The sequence below is a fragment of the Coregonus clupeaformis genome, unplaced genomic scaffold (genome assembly GCF_020615455.1).
Source record: "Coregonus clupeaformis isolate EN_2021a unplaced genomic scaffold, ASM2061545v1 scaf0452, whole genome shotgun sequence".
Lineage (NCBI taxonomy): Eukaryota > Metazoa > Chordata > Actinopteri > Salmoniformes > Salmonidae > Coregonus > Coregonus clupeaformis.
This window is the reverse complement of record NW_025533907.1, coordinates 286,785-308,435: the sequence shown is the minus strand read 5'-3', so window position 1 is coordinate 308,435 and position 21,651 is coordinate 286,785. Positions and strand designations below refer to the sequence as shown.

Here is a 21,651-nt window from a genome sequence, read left to right as displayed (position 1 = left end):
TTTTGTATATAAGCTTTTGTATATATAGTGTATAGGTTCATAAAAACCACACAAACAAAAACAATGTTACGAACAAATACATTCAATTTCATGAAAACATGAACTTATTCATGTTGAATGGACTCAAAAGTGGCAAGTTTGGTCAAAACAACAAGCATTTGACATATTTTCCCATGAATAATATGAGTAAAGTTGCTAAACAGTAAAAACAAAACAAGATAACATACTTGGTTCATTTGAAATTTGTTTGACTTGCATTTGAAATCAACAGCTTTCCCAGCATCAGACAACTATAGACATGAATGAACTTGAGTGCAGTGGTGTAATGAAAAGAGCATAGACCGTTTTCTGTGTTTTTTTCCCAGACACAGAAAACGGTCTATCTTGAAAAGCACAGCATTTGCTTCTTATGCAAATATCTTTTCAACTGATTTTTTCTTCTTCTTTTCAGCACCAGTGACAGATGTCCAACCAGCATCCCGCATCCTTTTCATTGCAGAGAGCTTTAAAGCACTCCCAGGTGATTTCTGAATGGCAGGGCTCTGGATCTGAAACATTACAGACTAATACTGACCTGGACATCACAGCATTAACTACTTTTACAAGTTACAGACTATATTTTAGAAGTTGCAGAGTATAGACTATACCATAAAATGCAATATGGTATTCCACAACTTATTTCATAATGCAGAGGGAGTACTGCCAAGTAAGTCAAGTATTTGGTGTTAATGTAAGGCTGGCTCATTCTACCTTCCTGAATATATCCACTTTTTGATGCTGTGCTGCTGGGACACTTGGCTGCAGGCTGCTCTCGAATGGATCAGTTGCAACTGCAATGCTCTGCCATTATAAGAACCAGAAAGACCCAAGTTAGAAGATGTGATATGTAAAGCAAAAATGATTTCCACAATTAAATGTGCATGTACATTCCATCCAGCATGCATATAAAGTTATGAGTTTAACTTATTTGTGGTCATTGGGAGTTTTAAGCCAATCCAATGTTTTAAGCAAATCTAAGTTAAAGCAGTGTGTTCATTAGATCTTGAAGCATTATTTACCAATAAATCATTATGTTCAGAGCTGTCAGACTTGGGGTCAAGCTCCAGGGTGCTCTTCCCCCAGGGCACAGACTTCCCAGTGGACGGAGGAGTTCTGATTCTGTAAGACTGTGGAGAAAATCACTCAATCACTCACAGAGAAATAGGATGGAGAGAATCCTCTGGGGGAATGGTTCACATATCATGGGTCAACAAATGAAAATACAGTTAATGAATACTACACATAAAGAAATCTAGCAACATATTCCAATACCTTAATCCGTGGTGTTGCGCCAACTATATTGGTGGAGCTCCAAGATGGAGTTCTGAGAGCTTCGGTTTCCTTTGACACATCAAACATACGACATCAGTTAATCTAATAAATTCTACAGTGATCATACAACATACAGGTCATTTATTATTGAATAGCCTAGCTTATGCATTATGAATACAACACACAAAATAATCAACCAATTCCAATACCTTCATTCGTGGTGTTGCTGCAACTCTAGTCATGGAGCTCCAAGATGGAGTTTTTGGGGCTTCGTTTTCCATTTCCTTTGACATGTCAAAAATATCAGTTCATCTAATACAGTGATCATGCACATGGATGTAGTGGAGAAACCTTTCAGAAAACGTTTGACCTGAACACAATCATTTTTAAGAAGTTCATGATCACTTACATTAATGTTTGGAGTTAAAGCAACTTTTTTGTCTGAGCTTTGGGATGGGGTTACAGAGGCTTTCTGAGTTTTTGGCTTTCTCTGACTGTCCTTTGCCAAACGGAACACAGGCATCTTGGCGGAGGAGGATACTTTGGGGGTTTCAGAACACCTCACTTCTTTGGACTTTGGCTCAGGCAGCTAATTTGTAAATATAACAAATTAAAAACAATTTTGTCAGACACTTTTAAACAACACAAACTGTTGTTGTAATGCTCTGAAATCTGAATATATACCTGTTTATCCTGTGTCTCCAGTTGCCTGCTCTTTTTCTGAGATGTCATCTCTTTTTTCAGGTCTGTAATCTCTTGTAGTAAGCTTTCCTACAACCCAACATGACATCATGACTGAGTAAATAGACAACATTTGTCACTTGACACAGCTTTGTCAGCATGGGACATGACACACTTACCCTCTCATTCATTTCTTTCATTAGTTGTTCCTTCAAACGGTCATTCTCAATGTTCTGCTGTGACAGCTCCAATTCCTGAGGAAAAATCAGAAAAATATCCAAGAAGCAGAGCTATGACACTCTACTGAAATACTCCCAGTTAATCCAATCTCATGTGTATTTCTCTACTATAATGTATCATACCAGTGATGTTCTATTAGCAGTAGCCTCCATGTCTTTCCTCTTCTTCTCATCAAGCTCTGCATCTTTCTCCTCAACCATTTTGTCATACTGGTTCTGATACCAACAGAGAATTAAATGTTAACAAACACACATGGAGAACATTTTATACAACATGCAAGATGGCAGCGGTGTTGGTGTAATCTGTGGATATTGACCAAAAGATAACTTTACCTTATGCTTTTCCATCAAGGCAACCATGTCTGCTATCTTGTTCTGACATTTGATTTCAACATCTTCCTTACTCTTGACTGCATCTGTAGCTGTAAGCTGTAGCTTTTGCACCTGCAGGGATCAAGATGTGCAGTAAGTACAGTGGGGAAAAAAAGTATTTAGTCAGCCACCAATTGTGCAAGTTCTCCCACTTAAAAAGATGAGAGAGGCCTGTCATTTTCGTCATAGGTACACGTCAACTATGACAGACAAAATGAGGAAAAAAAATCCAGAAAATCACATTGTAGGATTTTTTATGAATTTATTAGCAAATTATGGTGGAAAATAAGTATTTGGTCAATAACAAAAGTTTCTCAATACTTTGTTATATACCCTTTGTTGGCAATGACACAGGTCAAACGTTTTCTGTAAGTCTTCACAAGGTTTTCACACACTGTTGCTGGTATTTTGGCCCATTCCTCCATGCAGATCTCCTCTAGAGCAGTGATGTTTTGGGGCTGTCGCTGGGCAACACGGACTTTCAACTCCCCTCCAAAGATTTTCTGTGGGGTTGAGATCTGGAGACTGGCTAGGCCACTCCAGGACCTTGAAATGCTTCTTACGAAGCCACTCCTTCGTTGCCCGGGCGGTGTGTTTGGGATCATTGTCATGCTGAAAGACCCAGCCACGTTTCATCTTCAATGCCCTTGCTGATGGAATGAGGTTTTCACTCAAATTCTCACGATACATGGCCCCATTCATTCTTTCCTTTACACGGATCAGTCGTCCTGGTCCCTTTGCAGAAAAACAGCCCCAAAGCATGATGTTTCCACCCCCATGCTTCACAGTAGGTATGGTGTTCTTTGGATGCAACTCAGCATTCTTTGTCCTCCAAACACGACGAGTTGAGTTTTTACCAAAAAAGTTCTATTTTGGTTTCATCTGACTATATGACATTCTCCCAATCCTCTTCTGGATCATCCAAATGCACTCTAGCAAACTTCAGACGGGCCTGGACATGTACTGGCTTAAGCAGGGGGACACGTCTCGCACTGCAGGATTTGAGTCCCTGGCGGCGTAGTGTGTTACTGATGGTAGGCTTTGTTACTTTGGTCCCAGCTCTCTGCAGGTCATTCACTAGGTCCCCCCGTGTGGTTCTGGGATTTTTGCTCACCGTTCTTGTGATCATTTTGACCCCCACGGGGTGAGATCTTGCGTGGAGCCCCAGATCGAGGGAAATTATCAGTGGTCTTGTATGTCTTCCATTTCCTAATAATTGCTCCCACAGTTGATTTCTTCAAACCAAGCTGCTTACCTATTGCAGATTCAGACTTCCCAGCCTGGTGCAGGTCTACAATTTTGTTTCTGGTGTCCTTTGACAGCTCTTTGGTCTTGGCCATAGTGGAGTTTGGAGTGTGACTGTTTAAGGTTGTGGACAGGTGTCTTTTATACTGATAACAAGTTCAAACAGGTGCCATTAATACAGGTAACGAGTGGAGGACAGAGGAGCCTCTTAAAGAAGAGGTTACAGGTCTGTGAGAGCCAGAAATCTTGCTTGTTTGTAGGTGACCAAATACTTATTTTCCACCATAATTTGCAAATAAATTCATTAAAAATCCTACAATGTGATTTTCTGGATTTTTTTTCCTCAATTTGTCTGTCATAGTTGACGTGTACCTATGGTGAAAATTACAGGCCTCTCTCATCTTTTTAAGTGGGAGAACTTGCACAATTGGTGGCTGACTAAATACTTTTTTCCCCCACTGTATATTGCCACATCTACCAGAATGTACCTTACAGAATGTAACTTCCAACAAGCACCTTTTTCTGAAGCTCTGCCTCAGATGTTGATTTGGTTCCAAGGTCATCAAGCAATATTTTACATTCCTCTTCATTTGATCGTTGAACATTTTCTGACTCCTCTTTCAATTTGTTTATCTGTAATGGATGACAAACCAAGTTGCATCACAACTGCATTACAATGTTGCACTTGTCTTGTAAGTGATCATTTAAAGCCACACGGTACCTCATTTTCAAGTTCACTGGATTTTGCTGTCTCAATTGCAATTTGTTTCTTCAACGTTTTGTTCTGAGAACAAACAAGTAAATGAAAAACAGGTTATAGAAAGCTGAGTGTTTTATATTACTGTATAATTAATTTGTCCAAAGACAATTTGTCAATACAAACCTCTTTTTGGTATTCGTCCTGGACTTTAGTTTTACTCTCTAATTTTATCTTCAGGTTGGACAGCTATAGAGAAAAAGCAAAGTGTTTGATAAGATAATGAAAGACAAAATAATCCAGGTGTAGACATGACTTTGATAATGACCTTTGACTCCACTGCTTTCATTTGTTTCTCTTTCTTTGAGAGCTCAGCCTGCAGATCTCCACACTATAGAAATAAAGTCAAACAGAAAATAGATTTACTATCACTCATTTGTGTGAATATAGAATAAAACTGACGTGCATTTACATTTGGACATTTATAGTACATGGCCATATTATTTTTTTGAAAAACAGTGTTAAACAGACATCATGTTGAAAGTTCCAATACAGACGTTTTTATTTCAATATCAAATCATTTCTGGGTAACAATTAAGTACCTTACTGTGACTGTTTTCAAATAAAATTGTAAAAAATAAACAAAAATAGCTTCTTAGCAAAGAGCAATTTCTCAAGCAAGAATTTTGCTAGGACTGTCTGGGAGTTGTCTGAGTGGGGAGGGGGAAACTGAAAACTAGCTGTTATTGGCAGAGGTTTGGAACTCTCTTTCTAATTGGTCTATTAACTAATTTACCACATGGTGATGACACCAGGCAGGCCAAAACTCCATTCCACCAAAACAGGCAAACATTTCAGGCGGTCTTTTCAAACTGCTCTTACACTAAAAGAGAATTATCATAATTTTCACAATTTCACAGTATTATTCCAACCTCATAGACAGTTGATTTGCTTACACTTTCTTCAAGTTTATTCTGCAGATTCTCAGTGTCTTGGCCTTGCTCTTCAACTTTGGCATTTAAGGATTTCAATTCCTCTCTACAGGAAAGAAAAGGTGAATGATTTGGAAAAAAAAGAATGTTGCTGCATTGTATAATTACTATAATTACTAAAGATTTATAAACAATTAACTCTAACTGACCGTAATTGTTGGTTTTCTTCTTGGAGTCTTTCAATTTCCTTCTTCCTCTTCATCTCTTTTGCCTCACTCTCCTGAATGAGAAAAATATTCCCATTACAACACAATACCATGAATTATCAACAAACTGCTAAATTATTCTGTATTATACTATACAGACAGCAACACATGTTCAATTCATACAGACCTTAAGTTGTGCTATCAGAATGGTTGCCTCTGAAGATTCATTCTGAATCTTCTCCAGAATAGTATTTTTCTCAAGTTGCAGCTGATTGAAACTTGCTGATAGCTCCTCATACTTCACCCTGGGGAAGAATTCACATTCAGCATTATTTAAAGAGACATGGAGGAAAAATATCCCTCAGGTTATTGAATAATTGATATTTGAACATCAAAGGACTCACTCATGCTGTAAAATGTCTGTCTTTAGATTCTCTTTCTCCTTGATGGATTTTTCATCCCTTCTCATTGCAGCAGATAACTGGCCCTCAATCTCTTTTATTTTCCTCTGTGGGATACAACATATGAAAAATCTATTTCCTGGACTCATGCAGGTGTCAAACAAAAAATGTAAACACAAATATGCATTGCCAATATTGTGCAAGGAAAATACAATTAATAGAATCAAACCTCAGTCATATTGGATTTTTCTTTCAAGTCGTTTTGCATCGTTTCAGCCTTTTCAAGAGCCCTTTCCAGTAAAAATTTTTCAACAGACATGGTTTCCACTTTATTCTAGAAGGGTACAACATATTCCAATATTAAAAGATAATAAGACTTATGCAAACAATATCCTTCTGAATAAGTAGCGCTACAAATGTATCTACACAACAATCATCTGAACATCATCTCACCTTGACTTGGTGAATTTCAGCATGTTTCCCCTCAAGCTCTGTGGTGAGTTCTGATGTTCTGGTCTCCACAATTTTAATTGTTTCCTCTAGTGACTGTATGGATTTAGTTTTGAAATCCTAAAGGCAAGAGTTAAATAATTGATCTTTCATTAACCTCACTACATGGACTAGGCATGACATTTATGAGGGAAGTGCCAATTTTAGTTCACAAAACATAGGGGACATATAATCTTTACCAATTCATTTTCAAGGATTTGTAGCTGACTGTCTTTGTTTTCTTTCTGTTCTTTGATCTCTCCTAGAAAACAAAACATATATTTAATCTCTGGTTGCATACAAGCTAAAAACAAATGTCAATGTTTGGAAAATAAAGCAATTATAACACGAGAGGGTGTGTGATACACCTTTTTTAGCACGGTGGTAGGTACGAGGCGAAGCCGAACAATACTTCACCTAATTCAATGTTTTTCCAGTCAAGTTCCTCTGTGACTGCAGTAAGCTTCAGTTCAAGTTCTTTTGCCCTGGGAAACAAGTTAACATTCAAAGTAATATAAGAATCTTGATTACCATTCTGACTATTTGGGTTCACCAAACATGAATTTCCCACCTCTGTATCTCAACTGTTAATGATGTCTGAAATTCCTGGGCTGTGGCCTGAATCTCTACAAGCTTGTCTGCTTGTTGATCTTTTATTTTGTTGAGCTCTTCCAAGCTTGAGTCTTTCTTGGCAATGACCTTTGCATTCTCCTCTTTGTTGCGCTCTAATGCTGTCGCAATAGCTTTTCTATTTCCCTAAAGAGATTCAAAGTAACAATGCATGTTTTCCATTGTCTCATTATGTACTGTCCACAGCTGCATAAAGATAAATAACACTTTAGAATGTAAAATGACAAACATATGCCCCCTTGGAATATGCATGATGAATTGCATAACTTGTGTTTTAAATATTATTTTAATCTGCATATTGGAGTACAAGACAACATACTAACCTCACATTTTTCATTGAGTTGTTCTGCACTTTGCAGACTTTCTAACAGGGATTCTTGTTCTTGTTTGCAACATTGTAGGGCTTCCTGATGTTGCTCTGTCATGATATTATACAGGAGTAAAGCAGTTAGGATGCAGCTACCATGCTTTAAGTTTCACTTCCAGTAAAATGCATGAAATGGAGGTAAAGTTTCACCAAGACCTATTCGGACGGAATTAGTTTTACTGGGGGTAATGTAATTATGTGCACGAGAACAAAACAGCACATCTGTAATTTTTGCTCAGTTGTGCACCGGGACCTCCCACTCCTCTTCAATTCTGGTCAGAGCCAGTTTGCGCTGTTCTGTGAAGGGAGTAGTATACAGCGTTGTAGATCTTCAGTTTCTTGGCAATTTCTCACATGGAATAGCCTTCATTTCTCAGAACAAGAATAGACTGATGAGTTTCAGAAGAAAGTTATTTGTTTCTGGCCATTTTGAGCCTGTAATCGAACCCACAATTGCTGATGCTCCAGATACTCAACTAGTCTCAAGAAGGCCAAAAGGGTTTTCTAATGATCAATTAGCCTTTTAAAATGATAAACTTGGATTAGCAAACACAACGTGCCATTGGAACACAGGACTGATGGTTCCTGATAATGGGCCTCTGTACGCCTATGTAGATATTCCATTAAAAATCAGCCGTTTCCAGCTACAATAGCCATTTACAACATTAAGAATGTCTACACTGTATTTCTGATCAATTTGATGTTATTTTAATGGACAAAAAAATTGCTTTTCTTTCGAAAACAAGGACATTTCTAAGTGACCCCAAACTTTTGAACGGTAGTGTATGTGGACACCTGCTCGTCAAACATCTCATTCCAAAATCATGGGCATTAATATGGAGTTGGTCCCCCCTTTGCTGCTATAAAAGCCTCCACTCTTCTGGGAAGGCTTTTCACAAGTTGTTGGAACATTGCTGCGGGAACTTGCTTCCATTTAGCTACAAGAGTATTAGTGAGGTCGGGCACTGATGTTGCACGAATCTGCCTGGCACGCAGTCAGCGTTCCAATTCATCCCAAAGGTGTTCGATGGGGTTGAGGTCAGGGCTCTGTGCAGGCCAGTCAAGTTCTTCCACACCGATCTCGATAAACCATTTCTGTATGGACCTCGCTTTGTGCACAGGTTTTCCCTTCACTGGAATTAAGGGGCCTAGCCCGAACCATGAAAAACAGCCCCAGACTATTATTCCTCCACCAAACTTTACAGTTGGCACTATGCATTGGGGCAGGTAGCGTTCTCCTGGCATCCGCCAAACCTAGATTTATCCGTCGGACTACCAGATGCAGATGGTGAAGCGTGATTCATCACTCCAGAGAACACGTTTCCACTGCTCCAGAGTCCAATGGAGGCGAGCTTTACACCATGCTGATGCTTGGCATTGCGCATGGTGATCTTAGGCTTTTGTGCGGCTGCTCGGCCATGGAAACCCATTTCATGATGCTCCCGACGAACAGTTATTGTGCTGAAGTTGCTTCCAGAGGCAGTTTAGAACTCAGTAGTGAGTATTGCAACCGAGGACAGGCGATTTTTACACGCTACGCGCTTCAGCACTCGGCGGTCCGGTTCTGTGAGCTTGTGTGGCCTACCACTTCGCGGCTGAGCCGTTGTTGCTCCTAGACGTTTCCACTTCACAATAACAGCACTTACAGTTGCCCGGGGCAGCTCTAGCAGGGCAGAAATTTGACAAACTGACTTGTTGGAAAGGTAGCATCCTATGACAGTGCCACGTTGAAAGTCACTGAGCTCTTCAGTAAGGCCATTCTACTGCCAATGTTTGTCTATGGAGATTGCATGGCTGTGTGCTCTATTGTATACACCTGTCAGCAACAGGTGTGGCTGAAATAGCCGAATGCACTAATTTGAAGGGGTGGGCACATACTTTTGTATATATAGTGTATATTTCATTTGACTGGCCTGCCTTTATCAACTTTCATACTGAATACTTTTCTTTATATGTTTTGTGCCAGTGAATTGAAGTTGAACATCGCCAAATGTGTCAGCTTAATTAGGCCTAAATGCGCAATTATAAAGTATTGCGGTTATAGGCTTATTTAAAGGGGCAATCTGCTGTTGCTACATCCATTTTGGGATTTGTGAATTATTGATATGTACTTATTGATTCTTGAAGAATATAACTTATAAATGCCTCTAGAGCTTAGTTCAGTTGTCGTACCCCATCAGAACCTAAAATGTAAGCTTGTTTTACTCCAATGTTTGTAAACAATGTAAATGTAAACAAACACTTTATAGCCTAAAACTATAATTTTGATATCATGGATGCCCAGACTTTGCATCCATAGCTATGTCTATGAATTTGAGAGTGGTTACATTTCTTCAGCCCCATCCCTCAGCTTTTTACCAAAACAGAGGCGGGAGTCGGCATTGTTATTGTTTCAACTGCTGATTGCCGCTTTAATGAAACCCTGGCTGTTGATGTAGTAGGCTGTAGATTAATAGATCACAAAGCATCCCAATCCACTGAGCTCAACGTTTTTGGAAATGGCAAGTTCACTTTCTCATCCATAAATGTATCTCAAGTGCAAATAGGCCTACTGTTCAGCAGCTCATATCAGCAGGATTGGGGGCATTTTTATTCGGAGGGACTTCTACCGTGGATCGCTAAAATAATGATTTTGATCACACTTCCTCAATTTAAATATTATGGGGACACCTATAAATTTGGCAGCCAAGCACGAGTTATCAGTGTAGCCTACTGTCTAGACATGACGTTGAAATATCTTCACACCTAGAATAAAAACCTCCAGGCTTCCGTCATAATGGTCAATTGAATGAAGGAAAAAATATGAATTATGGGAGGCAGTTTGGAAAAACATCCTGTGCAAATCGTCCTATGGAATAACTCACATGCTGGGGAAATAATTACATAACCAACGTCACTAGTAATACTAGTCTCGTCCAAATAGTGACCATCTTACTTGCTGCCTGTTGTAACCGTTTGCAACTCTCTTGGGTTTCATGGAGGTTGAGCAGGATTGCCTGAAGTTCTTTTTCTTTGTCCTTCATTTTCATCTGAAGTATCACAACCTGTAAGAGATACTTTCAGTTTGCATAGTCTACATACACAATGTCAAATACTGTTCATATTGTTTGTGACAACAAGGTTTACAAAAATGTGTGTTTTGGGAACCACTCAGAGAGAGGGTGTCCATTACTCATGTTGAGTCAGTTATAGACCAACCTCTTCTTCTTTCATGCTGAATTCTTTCTCAAATGTCTCCTTTAGAATGGCACATTCTTGCAAATCCTCTTTGACTGTCAAATGTTCACATCATTAGAGTTATTGTTCTCTTTTTATATACTGTGTAAGTGCCTAGTGTTATGTTCACAACAACACAATACAAATGCATTGATGATGATATATTTCAAGTATACATACCTTTCAGCATTTCATGGCGGTCAGTTTCTGCTTGAATACGTAGGCTCTCAAAGGCAGCACTCATCCTCTATAACAATTAATTAAATACACTTTTTTTTTTATTGTTCTTCACTAGCATCATGTAACTGACGCCATACATGCTTTATTAATGAAGATAACAAATACATTATATCATTTTAATCAAAAGAACAGGAAATTATCATATTCACCTGAATACTTTCACTGTTGTCCATGAACAAGTGATGGGTTTCCTCTCTTTCAGATTCAACTAAGAGAACATAGGTTGGTTTGAGGACAACGTAGACTACGAAATGTCATCATTTTGCATTCAGGCAACTAGCATGTACATTTAGGCTGAGTAGACGGCATGTTTTACTCACATAGATGGATTTTCTCCGCTGATCTTTCAAACGTATCCTTCAGTATATTACATAGGTTCCGTGTTGCATTGTTTCTGTTGAAGAAATAAACATTACAGATAAAAGCAGAATGATGATGATACAATCTATAGTGACAGTATCATGTTATAATCAAATACATACTTGTTCTGCAGATCATCATTCTCACTGATCTGATCTTCTAGTTTTATGCTGAGGCTTTCATTTCCGAACTGAACATAAAGGAAAGGAAACATAGGATAACAATAATAATAATATTTTTTTTAAAGGACTATAGCATTTTTACTCTGTCATTTCAATATAGGCCTATACCTGTACATTTACTGGTACAAACCTGCAATTCTTGAATGGCTTTGCGTTGGGTTTCAATTGTTATTTTGTTTTCCTGCAGCTTCCTGTCTTTTTGCACAGCCTCTGAGTCCACTTTGACTTTCCAATATTTTACTTTCTGAACTTCTTCAAAAAGTTTTGAATACAGCTGACTGGGTTTGAAATTGGTCTAGGAAGATTTAGAAAACACATATCAGAACTTTACAGCATAATCTATGCATAATCACATCAGCGGAGGCTGGTGGGAGGAGCTATAGGAGGACAGGCTCATTGTAATGGCTGGAATGGAATCAATGGAACGGAGTCAAACGTGGTTTCCATATGTTTGATACTTTTCCATTCCAGTCTTTACAATGAGCCCGTCCTCCTATAGCTCTTCCCAGCAGTCTCCTCTGAATCACATAGCCTATTATTTAAAACTAATGCTCCTGAGAAGTTAGATAAATTGAGATAAAGGCTAATTTGCTCACATAAGACTAATCTCGGTTAATCTTGCGTAATGTCAAGAGTTGCTGTAGGTAGGTGTGGTGTGGAATCAGGCGCAGGACGCAGAAGTAAAGTCCAACAAAATACTTTAGTAGATCACACAAAAATAATCCAAAACCAGCCCGGAGGCGAGAAAAGCGCGCACAGGCGTACACAAACGGGCGCACTAAACAAGTGCGTAATCTTCTCCTAAAATACAAACAAGGAGGTAAGCTACAAAATAGCGCACCAAAATACAGGTAGCGCAGCAACACGACAAGGAACAATTACACACAACACCTAACTAACAACAAGGAACTAAATAGGGTGCTTAATGAGACATAACACAAAACAGGTGTGACAAACAGACAAAACCAATCAAACAAGAAACATAGAACGGTGGCAGCTAGTACTCCGGAGACGACGACCGCCGAAACCTGCCCGAACAAGGAGGAGGGGCCGCCTCGGCCGAAACCGTGACAGTACCCCCCCCTTGACGCGCGGCTCCAGCCGTGCGCCGCCCCCGGCCTCGGGGACGACCAGGAGGACGCGGAGCAGGGCGCGTAGGATGACCACGATGGAATTCGGTCAGCAGGGACGGATCCAGAATGTCCCTCCTCGGCACCCAGCACCGCTCCGCCGGACCGTACCCCTCCCACTCCACGAGATATTGGAGACCCCCCATCCGGCGTCTCGAATCAGGGATGGTCCGAACAGTGTACGCCGGAGCCCCCTCGATGTCCAAAGGGGGCGGAGGAGTCTCCTCAATCTCAAAGTCCTGGAGTGGACCAGCTACCACCGGCCTGAGGAGAAACACATGGAACGAGGGGTTAATATATATTCTTGTAATCAATGGGCAGTTGTAACCTGTAACACACCTCGTTCAATCTCCTCAGGACTTTAAAAGGCCCCACAAACCGCCGACCCAGCTTCCGGCAGGGCAGGCGGCGGGGCAGGTTTCTGGTTGAGAGCCAGACTCGATCTCCAGGTGCGTACACTGGCCCCTCACTGCGGTGTAGGTCGGCACTCGTCTTCTGTCGACGGATGGCTCGCTGCAGATGGACGTGTGCAGCGTTCCACGTCTCCTCCGAGCGCCGCACCCACTCATCCACAGCAGGGGCCTCGATCTGGCTCTCATGCCAAGGTGCCAGAACCGGCTGGTACCCTAACACACACTGGAAAGGGGTTAGTCTAGTGGAGGAGTGGCGGAGAGAGTTCTGTGCCATCTCGGCCCAGGGCACATATCTCGCCCACTCCTCCGGCCGGCCCTGACAATATGACCTCAGAAACCTACCCACATCCTGGTTGACTCGTTCGACCTGCCCATTACTCTCCGGGTGGTAACCCGAGGTAAGGCTCACCGAGACCCCCAACCGTTCCATAAAGGCTCTCCAGACTCTGGAGGTAAACTGGGGGCCTCGATCGGACACTATATCCTCGGGTACCCCGTAATGCCGGAAGACGTGAGTAAATAGAGCCTCAGCGGTCTGTAGGGCAGTAGGAAGACCCGGCATGGGAAGGAGACGACAGGCCTTCGAGAACCGATCCACAACGACCAGGATGGTGGTATTCCCTTGTGAGGAGGGAAGGTCGGTAACAAAATCCACCGAGAGGTGAGACCAGGGTCGTTGTGGAACGGGCAGGGGTTGTAATTTACCCCTGGGCAAGTGTCTGGGCGCCTTACACTGGGCACACACTGAGCAGGAGGAGACATAAACCCTCACATCCCTGGCTAACGTTGGCCACCAGTACTTCGTACTAAGGCAGTGCACTGTCCGGCCAATACCTGGATGTCCAGAGGAGGGTGACGTGTGAGCCCAATAAATCAGCCGATCCCGGACCTCGAGCGGGACGTACGTCCGACCCACTGGACACTGTGGAGGGCTAGGGTCGGTGCGTAATGCCCGCTCGATCTCCGCATCGACCTCCCACACCACCGGTGCCACCAGACAAGACTCCGGTAGTATGGGAATGGGCTCCACGCACCTCTCCTCCGTGTCATACCGCCGGGACAGGGCATCTGCCTTCCCGTTCTGGGACCCAGGGATGTAAGTGATCTTGAACACAAACCGGGCGAGAAACATAGTCCATCGAGCCTGGCGAGGATTCAGTCTCCTAGCTGCCCGAATGTATTCCAGGTTACGGTGGTCGGTCAGAATGAGGAAAGGGTGTTGAGCCCCCTCAAGCCAATGCCTCCACACCTTTAGGGCCTGTACTACGGCTAACAGCTCCCTGTCCCCTACGTCATAATTCCGTTCCGCCGGACTGAGCTTCTTAGAATAAAAAGCACAGGGGCGGAGCTTAGGTGGTGTGCCGGACCGTTGTGAAAGAACTGCCCCGATACCGGCCTCAGATGCGTCCACCTCTACTTGGAAGGGTAAAGCGGGATCCGGGTGCGCCAGCACTGGAGCCGAGGTAAACAGGTCCTTCAGTCTCCCAAAGGCCCTGTCCGCCTCAGCCGACCACTGCAAGCGCACCGGACCCCCTTCAGGAGAGACGTTATGGGAGCTGCCACCTGTCCAAAACCCCCGGATAAACCTCCGGTAGTAATTCGCAAAACCCAAGAACCGCTACACCTCTTTAACCGTAGTTGGGGTTTGCCAATTACGCACGGCAGACACTCGGTCCACCTCCATTCTCACCCCTGACGCAGACAACTGGTAACCCAAGAAGGAGACTGACTCCTGAAAGAACAGACATTTCTCGGCTTTGACATACAGGTCATGCTCCAACAGTCTCCTCAATACCCTGCGCACCAGGGCTACATGCTCGGCCCGAGTAGAACTGTACACAAGAATATCATCTATGTACACCACTACTCCCTGCGCCTGCATGTCCCGGAAAATCTCATCTACAAACGATTGGAAGACTGATGGAGCATTCATTAACCCATATGGCATGACGAGATACTCGTAATGGCCGGAGGTAGTACTAAATGCTGTCTTCCACTCATCGCCCTCCCTAATGCGCACCAAGTTATATGCGCTACTGAGGTCCAATTTTGTGAAGAACCGTGCCCCGTGTAATGACTCCGTCATGGTCGCAATCAGCGGGAGTGGATAACTATATTTCACAGTCACCTGATTGAGACCGCGGTAATCAATACACGGACGCAAACCTCCATCCTTTTTCTTCACAAAAAGAAGCTCGAGGACGCGGGAGAAGTGGAGGGCCGTATGTATCCCTGTCTCAGAGACTCGGCAATGTAAGTCTCCATTGCCCTTTTTCTCCTGTGACAAAGGATACACATGGCTCCGCGGGAGCGCAGCTCCTGTCTGGAGGTCTATCGCACAATCCCCCTGTCTATGAGGCGGCAACCGTGCCGCTCTGGTCTTACTAAACACGAGTGCCAAATCCTCATACTCAGGCGGAATGTGCAGTGCTGGCATCTGGTTCGGGCTCTCCACCGAGGTCGCCCCTACGGAAACACCCAGACATAGCCCCTCACACTGAGCAGACCACCCTTTAAGAGCCTTCTCTCGCCACGAAATCGTAGGATCATGGGTAATCAACCAGGGAAGCCCCAGTACCACCGGATACGCAGGAGAGTCGATCAGATAGAGTTGAATCGTCTCCTCATGACCCCCCTGCGTCATCATCCTAAGTGGCGCCGTGACCTCCCTAATCAACCCAGATCCTAACGGACGACTATCTAAGGCATGTACAGGGAAGGGCTTATCGACTGGAAGGAGGGGAATCCCTAACTCAACACAGAATTTACGATCTACAAAATTCCCAGCTGCGCCTGAATCGACTAGCGCCTTATGCTGGGAACGAGGTGCAACCTGTGGGAAACAAACAGGTAATGTAATGTGTACGACAGAAAGCTCTGGGTAAGTAGGGCGCCTACTCACCTGGGAGGACTCCCCAATGTGTGACCTGCCATCTCCCTCACCAGGAGACCCTCCCCAGCACCTAGCCGCGGTGTGCCCTCCGCGGCCACAGTTGGTGCAGGAGACTGCTCCCTCGGGCTCCTACCTCTCCTCCCTCTAGCGCCAGCACCTCCAAGCTCCATCGGGCTCGGCTCGGAGGCGCTGGAGGGTGGAATGGGAGGCCCCCACCTGGGACGTCCGCGGGTCGCGAGCAGGGTGTCCAGCCGAATGGCCATGTCCACCAACTGGTCAAATGTTAGTGTAGTATCCCTGCACGCTAACTCTCTGCGGACGTCCTCCCGAAGGCTACATCTAAAGTGGTCTATGAGGGCCCTCTCATTCCACCCTGCATCTGCCGCTAGAGTCCGGAACTCCAGCGCAAACTCTTGAGCGCTCCTCATCCCCTGTCGGAGGTAGAATAGACGCTCCCCCGCCGCCTTCCCTTCTGGTGGATGGTCGAAGACAGCACGGAAGCGGCGGGAGAACTCCGCATAGGTGACTGTGGCGGCGTCTATTCCCCTCCATTCGGCGTTGGCCCACTCCAACGCCTTGCCGGTGAGACAGGAGATGAGGGCGGAAACGCTCTCGTATCCCGAGGGCGCCGGGTGTATAGTGGCAAGGTAGCGCTCCACTTGTAATAGGAACCCCTGACACCCGGCAGCGGTGCCGTCGTACGCCCTCGGGAGCGAGAGCCGAATCCCACTGGGTTCCGGTAGTTGGACGGGCGGGCTGTCCGATGGTGATGGTGCGATAGGTGGGGGTGTGGGGGTGTGGGTACCCCGCTGGTCTCCCATCGATGGAGGGTGTTCATGACGCGGTCCAAGGCGTGCCCGATTTGGTTGATTCGATCCTCTTGACCACGAAGACGCTCCTCCATGCCATCGGTGGGTGCTCCTGCTGATTCCATATGTGGTGTGTAATTCTGTCAAGAGTTGCTGTAGGTAGGTGTGGTGTGGAATCAGGCGCAGGACGCAGAAGTAAAGTCCAACAAAATACTTTAGTAGATCACACAAAAATAATCCAAAACCAGCCCGGAGGCGAGAAAAGCGCGCACAGGCGTACACAAACGGGCGCACTAAACAAGTGCGTAATCTTCTCCTAAAATACAAACAAGGAGGTAAGCTACAAAATAGCGCACCAAAATACAGGTAGCGCAGCAACACGACAAGGAACAATTACACACAACACCTAACTAACAACAAGGAACTAAATAGGGTGCTTAATGAGACATAACACAAAACAGGTGTGACAAACAGACAAAACCAATCAAACAAGAAACATAGAACGGTGGCAGCTAGTACTCCGGAGACGACGACCGCCGAAACCTGCCCGAACAAGGAGGAGGGGCCGCCTCGGCCGAAACCGTGACACGTAATTGGTCAGATGCTCGATTAAGTTCTGGGTCCATACATGTTAAGAGAAGAGATAGAATGAGGAGCTCCACCCTCTCTTTGCAAGTTACGGGTAAGTCTATGGGCCAAATGTCCCCTCCCCTTCCGAAATTCGACACACCATACCAAATCTAGATTTTTTCCAAATAACCGGTGAGGTAAAACCCAAGGACCGGAACTAATGCTGCTCGCTATCTCCCGTATCCCGTTGTATCATGACAGACCTACGGTACCATTTATGTTTACGTAGTCTGTCCACCAGAGACTAACACTCAACTAATATTGGCTTGCTGGTGAGTTGTAGAATGTGTTATCTATCTAGGCCAGTGGTTTTCAAACTTTTTCAGCAGGGACCCCATTTCTTTAGCCAGAATTTCTGGTGACCCCACCCCTCCCCAAATCTGATGACACAACCTTAAAATCAGTCCATTTCTTTCTTATCAATGTATCTTTCCCAAAAACTTTTGTATATTGTCCCATACAATAATCTGTCCTCTTAATTTTTTGTTCCACCCAAAAGTATTATTATTATCAAAAAAGTGCATTCGGAAAGTATTCAGACCCCTTGGCTTTTTCGAACTTTTGTTGAGTTACAGCCTTATTCTAAAATGGATTAAATTATTTTTTCCCCCTCATCAATCTACACACAATAACCCATAATGACAAAGCAAAAATAGGTTGTTAGAAATTTTTGCAAATGTATTCAAAATAAAAAACTGAAACATTAAATTTACATAAGTATTTAGAACCTTTACTTTGTTGAAGTACCTTTGGCAGCAATTTCAGCCTTGAGTCTTCTTGGGTATGACGCTACAAGCTTGGCACACCTGTATTTGGGGAGTTTCTCCCATTCTCTCTGCAGAGTCTCTCAAGCTCTGTCAGGTTGGATGGGGAGTGTCGCTGCACAGCTATTTTCAGGTCTCTCCAGAGAAGTTTGAACGGGTTCAAGTCCGGGCTCTGGCTGGGCCACTCAAGGACATTCAGAGACTTGTCCCTAAGCCACTCCTGCATTGTCTTGGCTGTGTGTTTAGGGTCGTTGTCCTGTTGAAAGGTGAACCTTCGCCCCAGGTTGTCATCAAGGATCTCTCTGTACATTGCTCCTTTCATCTTACCCTCGATCCTGACTAGTCTCCCACTACCTGCCTCTGAAAAACATCCCCACAGCATGATGCTGCCACCACCATGCTTCACCGTAGGGATGGTGCCAGGTTTCGTGACGCTTGGCATTCAGGCCAAACAGTTAATCTTGGTTCTCATGGTCTGAGAGTCCTTTAAGTGCCTTTTGGCAAACTCAATGCGGGCTGTCATGTGCCTTTTACTGAGGAGTGGCTTCCGTCTGGCCACTCTACTATAAATGACTGATTGGTGGAGTGCTGCAGAGATGGTTGTCCTTCTGGAAGGTTCTCCTATCTCCACAGAGGAACTCTGGAGCTCTGTCAAGGTGACCAAAGGGTTCTTGGTCACCTCCCTGACCAAGGCCCTTCTCCCCCGATTGCTCAGTTTGGCCAGGCGGCCAGCTCTAGGAAGAGTCTTGGTGGTTCCAAACTTCTTTCATTTAAAAATGATGGAGGCCACTGTGTTCTTGGTGACCTTCAATGCAGCAGACATGTTTTGGTACTCTTCCCCAGATCTGTGCTTCAACACAATCCTGTCTCAGAGCTCTACGGACAATTCCTTCAACCTCATGGCTTGGTTTTTTCTCTGACATGCACTGTCAACTGTGGTACCTTATATAGACAGGTGTGTGCCTTTCCAAATCATGTCCAATCAATTGAATTTACCACAGGTGGAGTCCAATCAAGTTGTAGAAACATCGCAAGGATGATCAATGGAAACAGGATGCACCTGAGCTCAATTTCGAGTCTCATAGCAAAGGGTCTGAATACTTATGTAAATAAGGTATTTCCGTTTTTTATTCTTAATACATTTACAAAAAAATCTAAAAACCTGTTTTCGCTTTGTCATTATGGGGTATTGTGTGTAGATTGATGACGGAAACAATTAATTGAATCAATTTTAGAATAAGGCTGGAACGTAACAAAATGTGGATAAAGGGAAGGGGTCTGAATACTTTCCGAATGCACTTTATATTGTGGCGTGCTAAAGTTGACGTGACCATTGCGGTTTTTCAGAAGCAAATGTTTAGAACATGCCAAGTGGTTTTCTAAAGACCCATTGGAAAGCACACCCCACTTTTGATTGCTACTCATTGGTGTAATATAAACAGGTGAACATATAGGACAAGAATGTTCCATACGTACAAAAAGCTTATTTCTCTCAAATGATGTGCACAAATTTGTTTACGTCCCTGTTAGTGAGCATTTCTCATTTGCCAAGGTAATCCATCCACCTGACAGGTGTGGCATATCAAGGAGATGATTAAACAGCATGACCATTAAACAGGTGCACCTTGTGCTGGGGGCAATAAAGTGCCACTTTAAAATGTGCAGTTTTGTCACACAACACAATGCCACAGATGTCTCAAGATTTGAGGGAGCGTGCAATTGGCATGCTGACTGCAGGAATGTCCACCAGAGCTGTTGTCAGAGAATTGAATGTTAGGCAAAGCAAACATCCCCCTCTGCTCTCTATAGCAGGTTTATTCCCCCACATCCCACCCCACGTCCCACCAGCTCCAAGACACATCACATACTATTATGTTTTAATCTGTGTTCACACCAAACTAAGTTTACTTACGTCTTCATTTTCCATTGGTGGAACAACTTTCATCTTGAATACATCTTCTGAGGGGAGAGAAAATATATGAGGAAATAATTAAACCTCGAGATACATGTGCAAGATGCAGGTTTAGCTGATCGCTATTTCCTTGACTAAAAAGCACCTTCAATGGAGTATCTGGGTCTGACAACCAGGCCAAAATATTTTTTTTAGTGTGAGCTTTCTGAAATTAAAGTTCCATATTAATTTTAAAAGTATAATGCATATGATAATAAAATACCTGATCTGGTGGATTTTGTTTGGACAACCGTATTCATAGAGGGAAAAGGCTTGTTTGACTCTTTGTCCAAACATTTATTATAACCCTAAGACATGAAGTAGCACATCAATGTAAGGTCATTCATATTGACAATATACCAAAATTTTTATTTCAAACAAAACATATAGCTGAGATACCTGCTGCAAAGTTTGCATGAAACATCCCCTATCCTCGACTATTTCCTGTGGTTTGACGGTAGAAACCTGTCCTGGGAGTGGGTTGACTCTAGGAGGCACCAACAGCTTGAAGTTGAATCCTCTCTCTCTCTCCATCCTGAAAACTAAATGGTAACGTTAATGTTAGCTAGTTAGCTAGCTAATTGACAACAACACCCTATTGACAGTTGGTAAACTAGCAAGCAAGGGCCTTTGGTAATTATTTTCTTCAGAAAACGTTAGTGAGAAAACTGAAATGTTGGTACAACAGCAAACAGCTAGCTAATTTTAGCTAGCTACTGTAGCTAATGTCAGCTAGGCTGGCTGACATTAGCTAACTAGCTACTAGAAAAATAAATGTTGCGGTCAGAGACTGGCAACATTTACAGGAAAACGCAATATTTTGCAATAACATATTTAACTAATTAATATCTAGCTAATTGTGAATTATTTGCTAACGTTAGCTAGTAGCACTGTACCTGGAGGTGAAGAAGACAGCCAACGGTTTTTGAGTTCAAATTCAACGGCTGAGCTCAACTGCAGGCACGGGCAGATCTTTTTTTAAATGAGCGCGTGGAAGGCGATGATTTCTTCACTTTCCAAACCTAAACCACAGACGACTTCTACACTTTATTCGATCATAAACGACATTTTAAAATATCTAAAATATCGATATTTGTGTGTGCGTGTGCGCAGAGGTGGGTAGTAACGAGTTACATTTACTCCGTTACATTTACTTGAGTATGTTTTTGAAAAAATTATACTTCTAGGAGTAGTTTTAAATCACTATACTTTTTACTTTTACTTGAGTAGATTTGTGAAGAAGAAACTGTACTCTTACTCCGCTACATTAGGCTACAATGAGGTCGTTACTTTTCTTTTTACCTCTTTGGTATTCTACGCGTCATTGTCTTTATCCCCCCCGCATATGCCTTATTTTAATGTTTTATTTTGACAGAGAGAGAGAGACTTCCGCTAAGGCTCTACCACGTGACTGTGTTTCACCAATCAAACGTAGTTGTGCAGTCTCGTCACTTTACCATACTCAATCTCAGTGGCGGGACGGGTTGGCTTTA

General features: G+C 43.3%; 1 protein-coding gene across 4 annotated transcripts; it reads right to left on the bottom strand.

The window, feature by feature from the left end:
• Positions 1-226: 226 nt before the first annotated feature.
• On the bottom strand, positions 227-21,500 carry LOC121586947 (synaptonemal complex protein 1-like). Of its 4 annotated transcripts, XM_041904027.1 has the most exons (36): positions 21,461-21,500; positions 21,055-21,180; positions 20,558-20,700; positions 20,382-20,466; positions 20,120-20,166; positions 11,699-11,863; positions 11,509-11,576; positions 11,347-11,420; positions 11,176-11,234; positions 10,967-11,033; positions 10,769-10,842; positions 10,506-10,614; positions 7,527-7,621; positions 7,145-7,329; positions 6,991-7,058; positions 6,774-6,835; positions 6,538-6,654; positions 6,314-6,418; positions 6,088-6,191; positions 5,871-5,988; positions 5,687-5,757; positions 5,502-5,583; positions 4,874-4,936; positions 4,732-4,794; positions 4,570-4,632; positions 4,365-4,481; positions 2,565-2,675; positions 2,355-2,447; positions 2,172-2,246; positions 1,996-2,082; positions 1,721-1,900; positions 1,521-1,595; positions 1,312-1,380; positions 1,059-1,166; positions 751-840; positions 227-548 (listed from the first exon to the last, which is right to left on the bottom strand). In XM_041904027.1, exons 3-36 carry the CDS (start codon positions 20,690-20,692, stop codon positions 408-410), a joined length of 3,225 nt encoding a protein of 1,074 aa, XP_041759961.1. In that variant the 5' UTR covers positions 20,693-20,700; positions 21,055-21,180; positions 21,461-21,500; the 3' UTR covers positions 227-407. The 4 variants fall into 4 exon arrangements, with proteins under 4 accessions (XP_041759961.1, XP_041759964.1, XP_041759962.1 ...); XM_041904030.2 differs by lacking the exon at positions 21,461-21,500 and having other exon boundaries at positions 20,120-20,163; positions 21,055-21,274; XM_041904028.2 differs by lacking the exon at positions 21,461-21,500 and having other exon boundaries at positions 20,558-20,693; positions 21,055-21,274.
• Positions 21,501-21,651: the final 151 nt, after the last annotated feature.

What these genes read in the sequence shown, in the direction of transcription:
- LOC121586947 (XM_041904027.1), bottom strand. Translation starts at nt 20,692, where the DNA reads ATGGAGAGAGAGAGAGGATTCAACTTCAAGCTGTTGGTGCCTCCTAGA. An exon ending in CTGGAAAAACATTGAATTAG is followed by an intron (nt 6,836 to 6,990) that starts GTGAAGTATTGT and finishes TTTGTTTTCTAG; the next exon opens with GAGAGATCAAAGAACAGAAA. An exon ending in CAGCAACACCACGAATGAAG is followed by an intron (nt 1,381 to 1,520) that starts GTATTGGAATTG and finishes GATGTGTCAAAG; the next exon opens with GAAACCGAAGCTCTCAGAAC.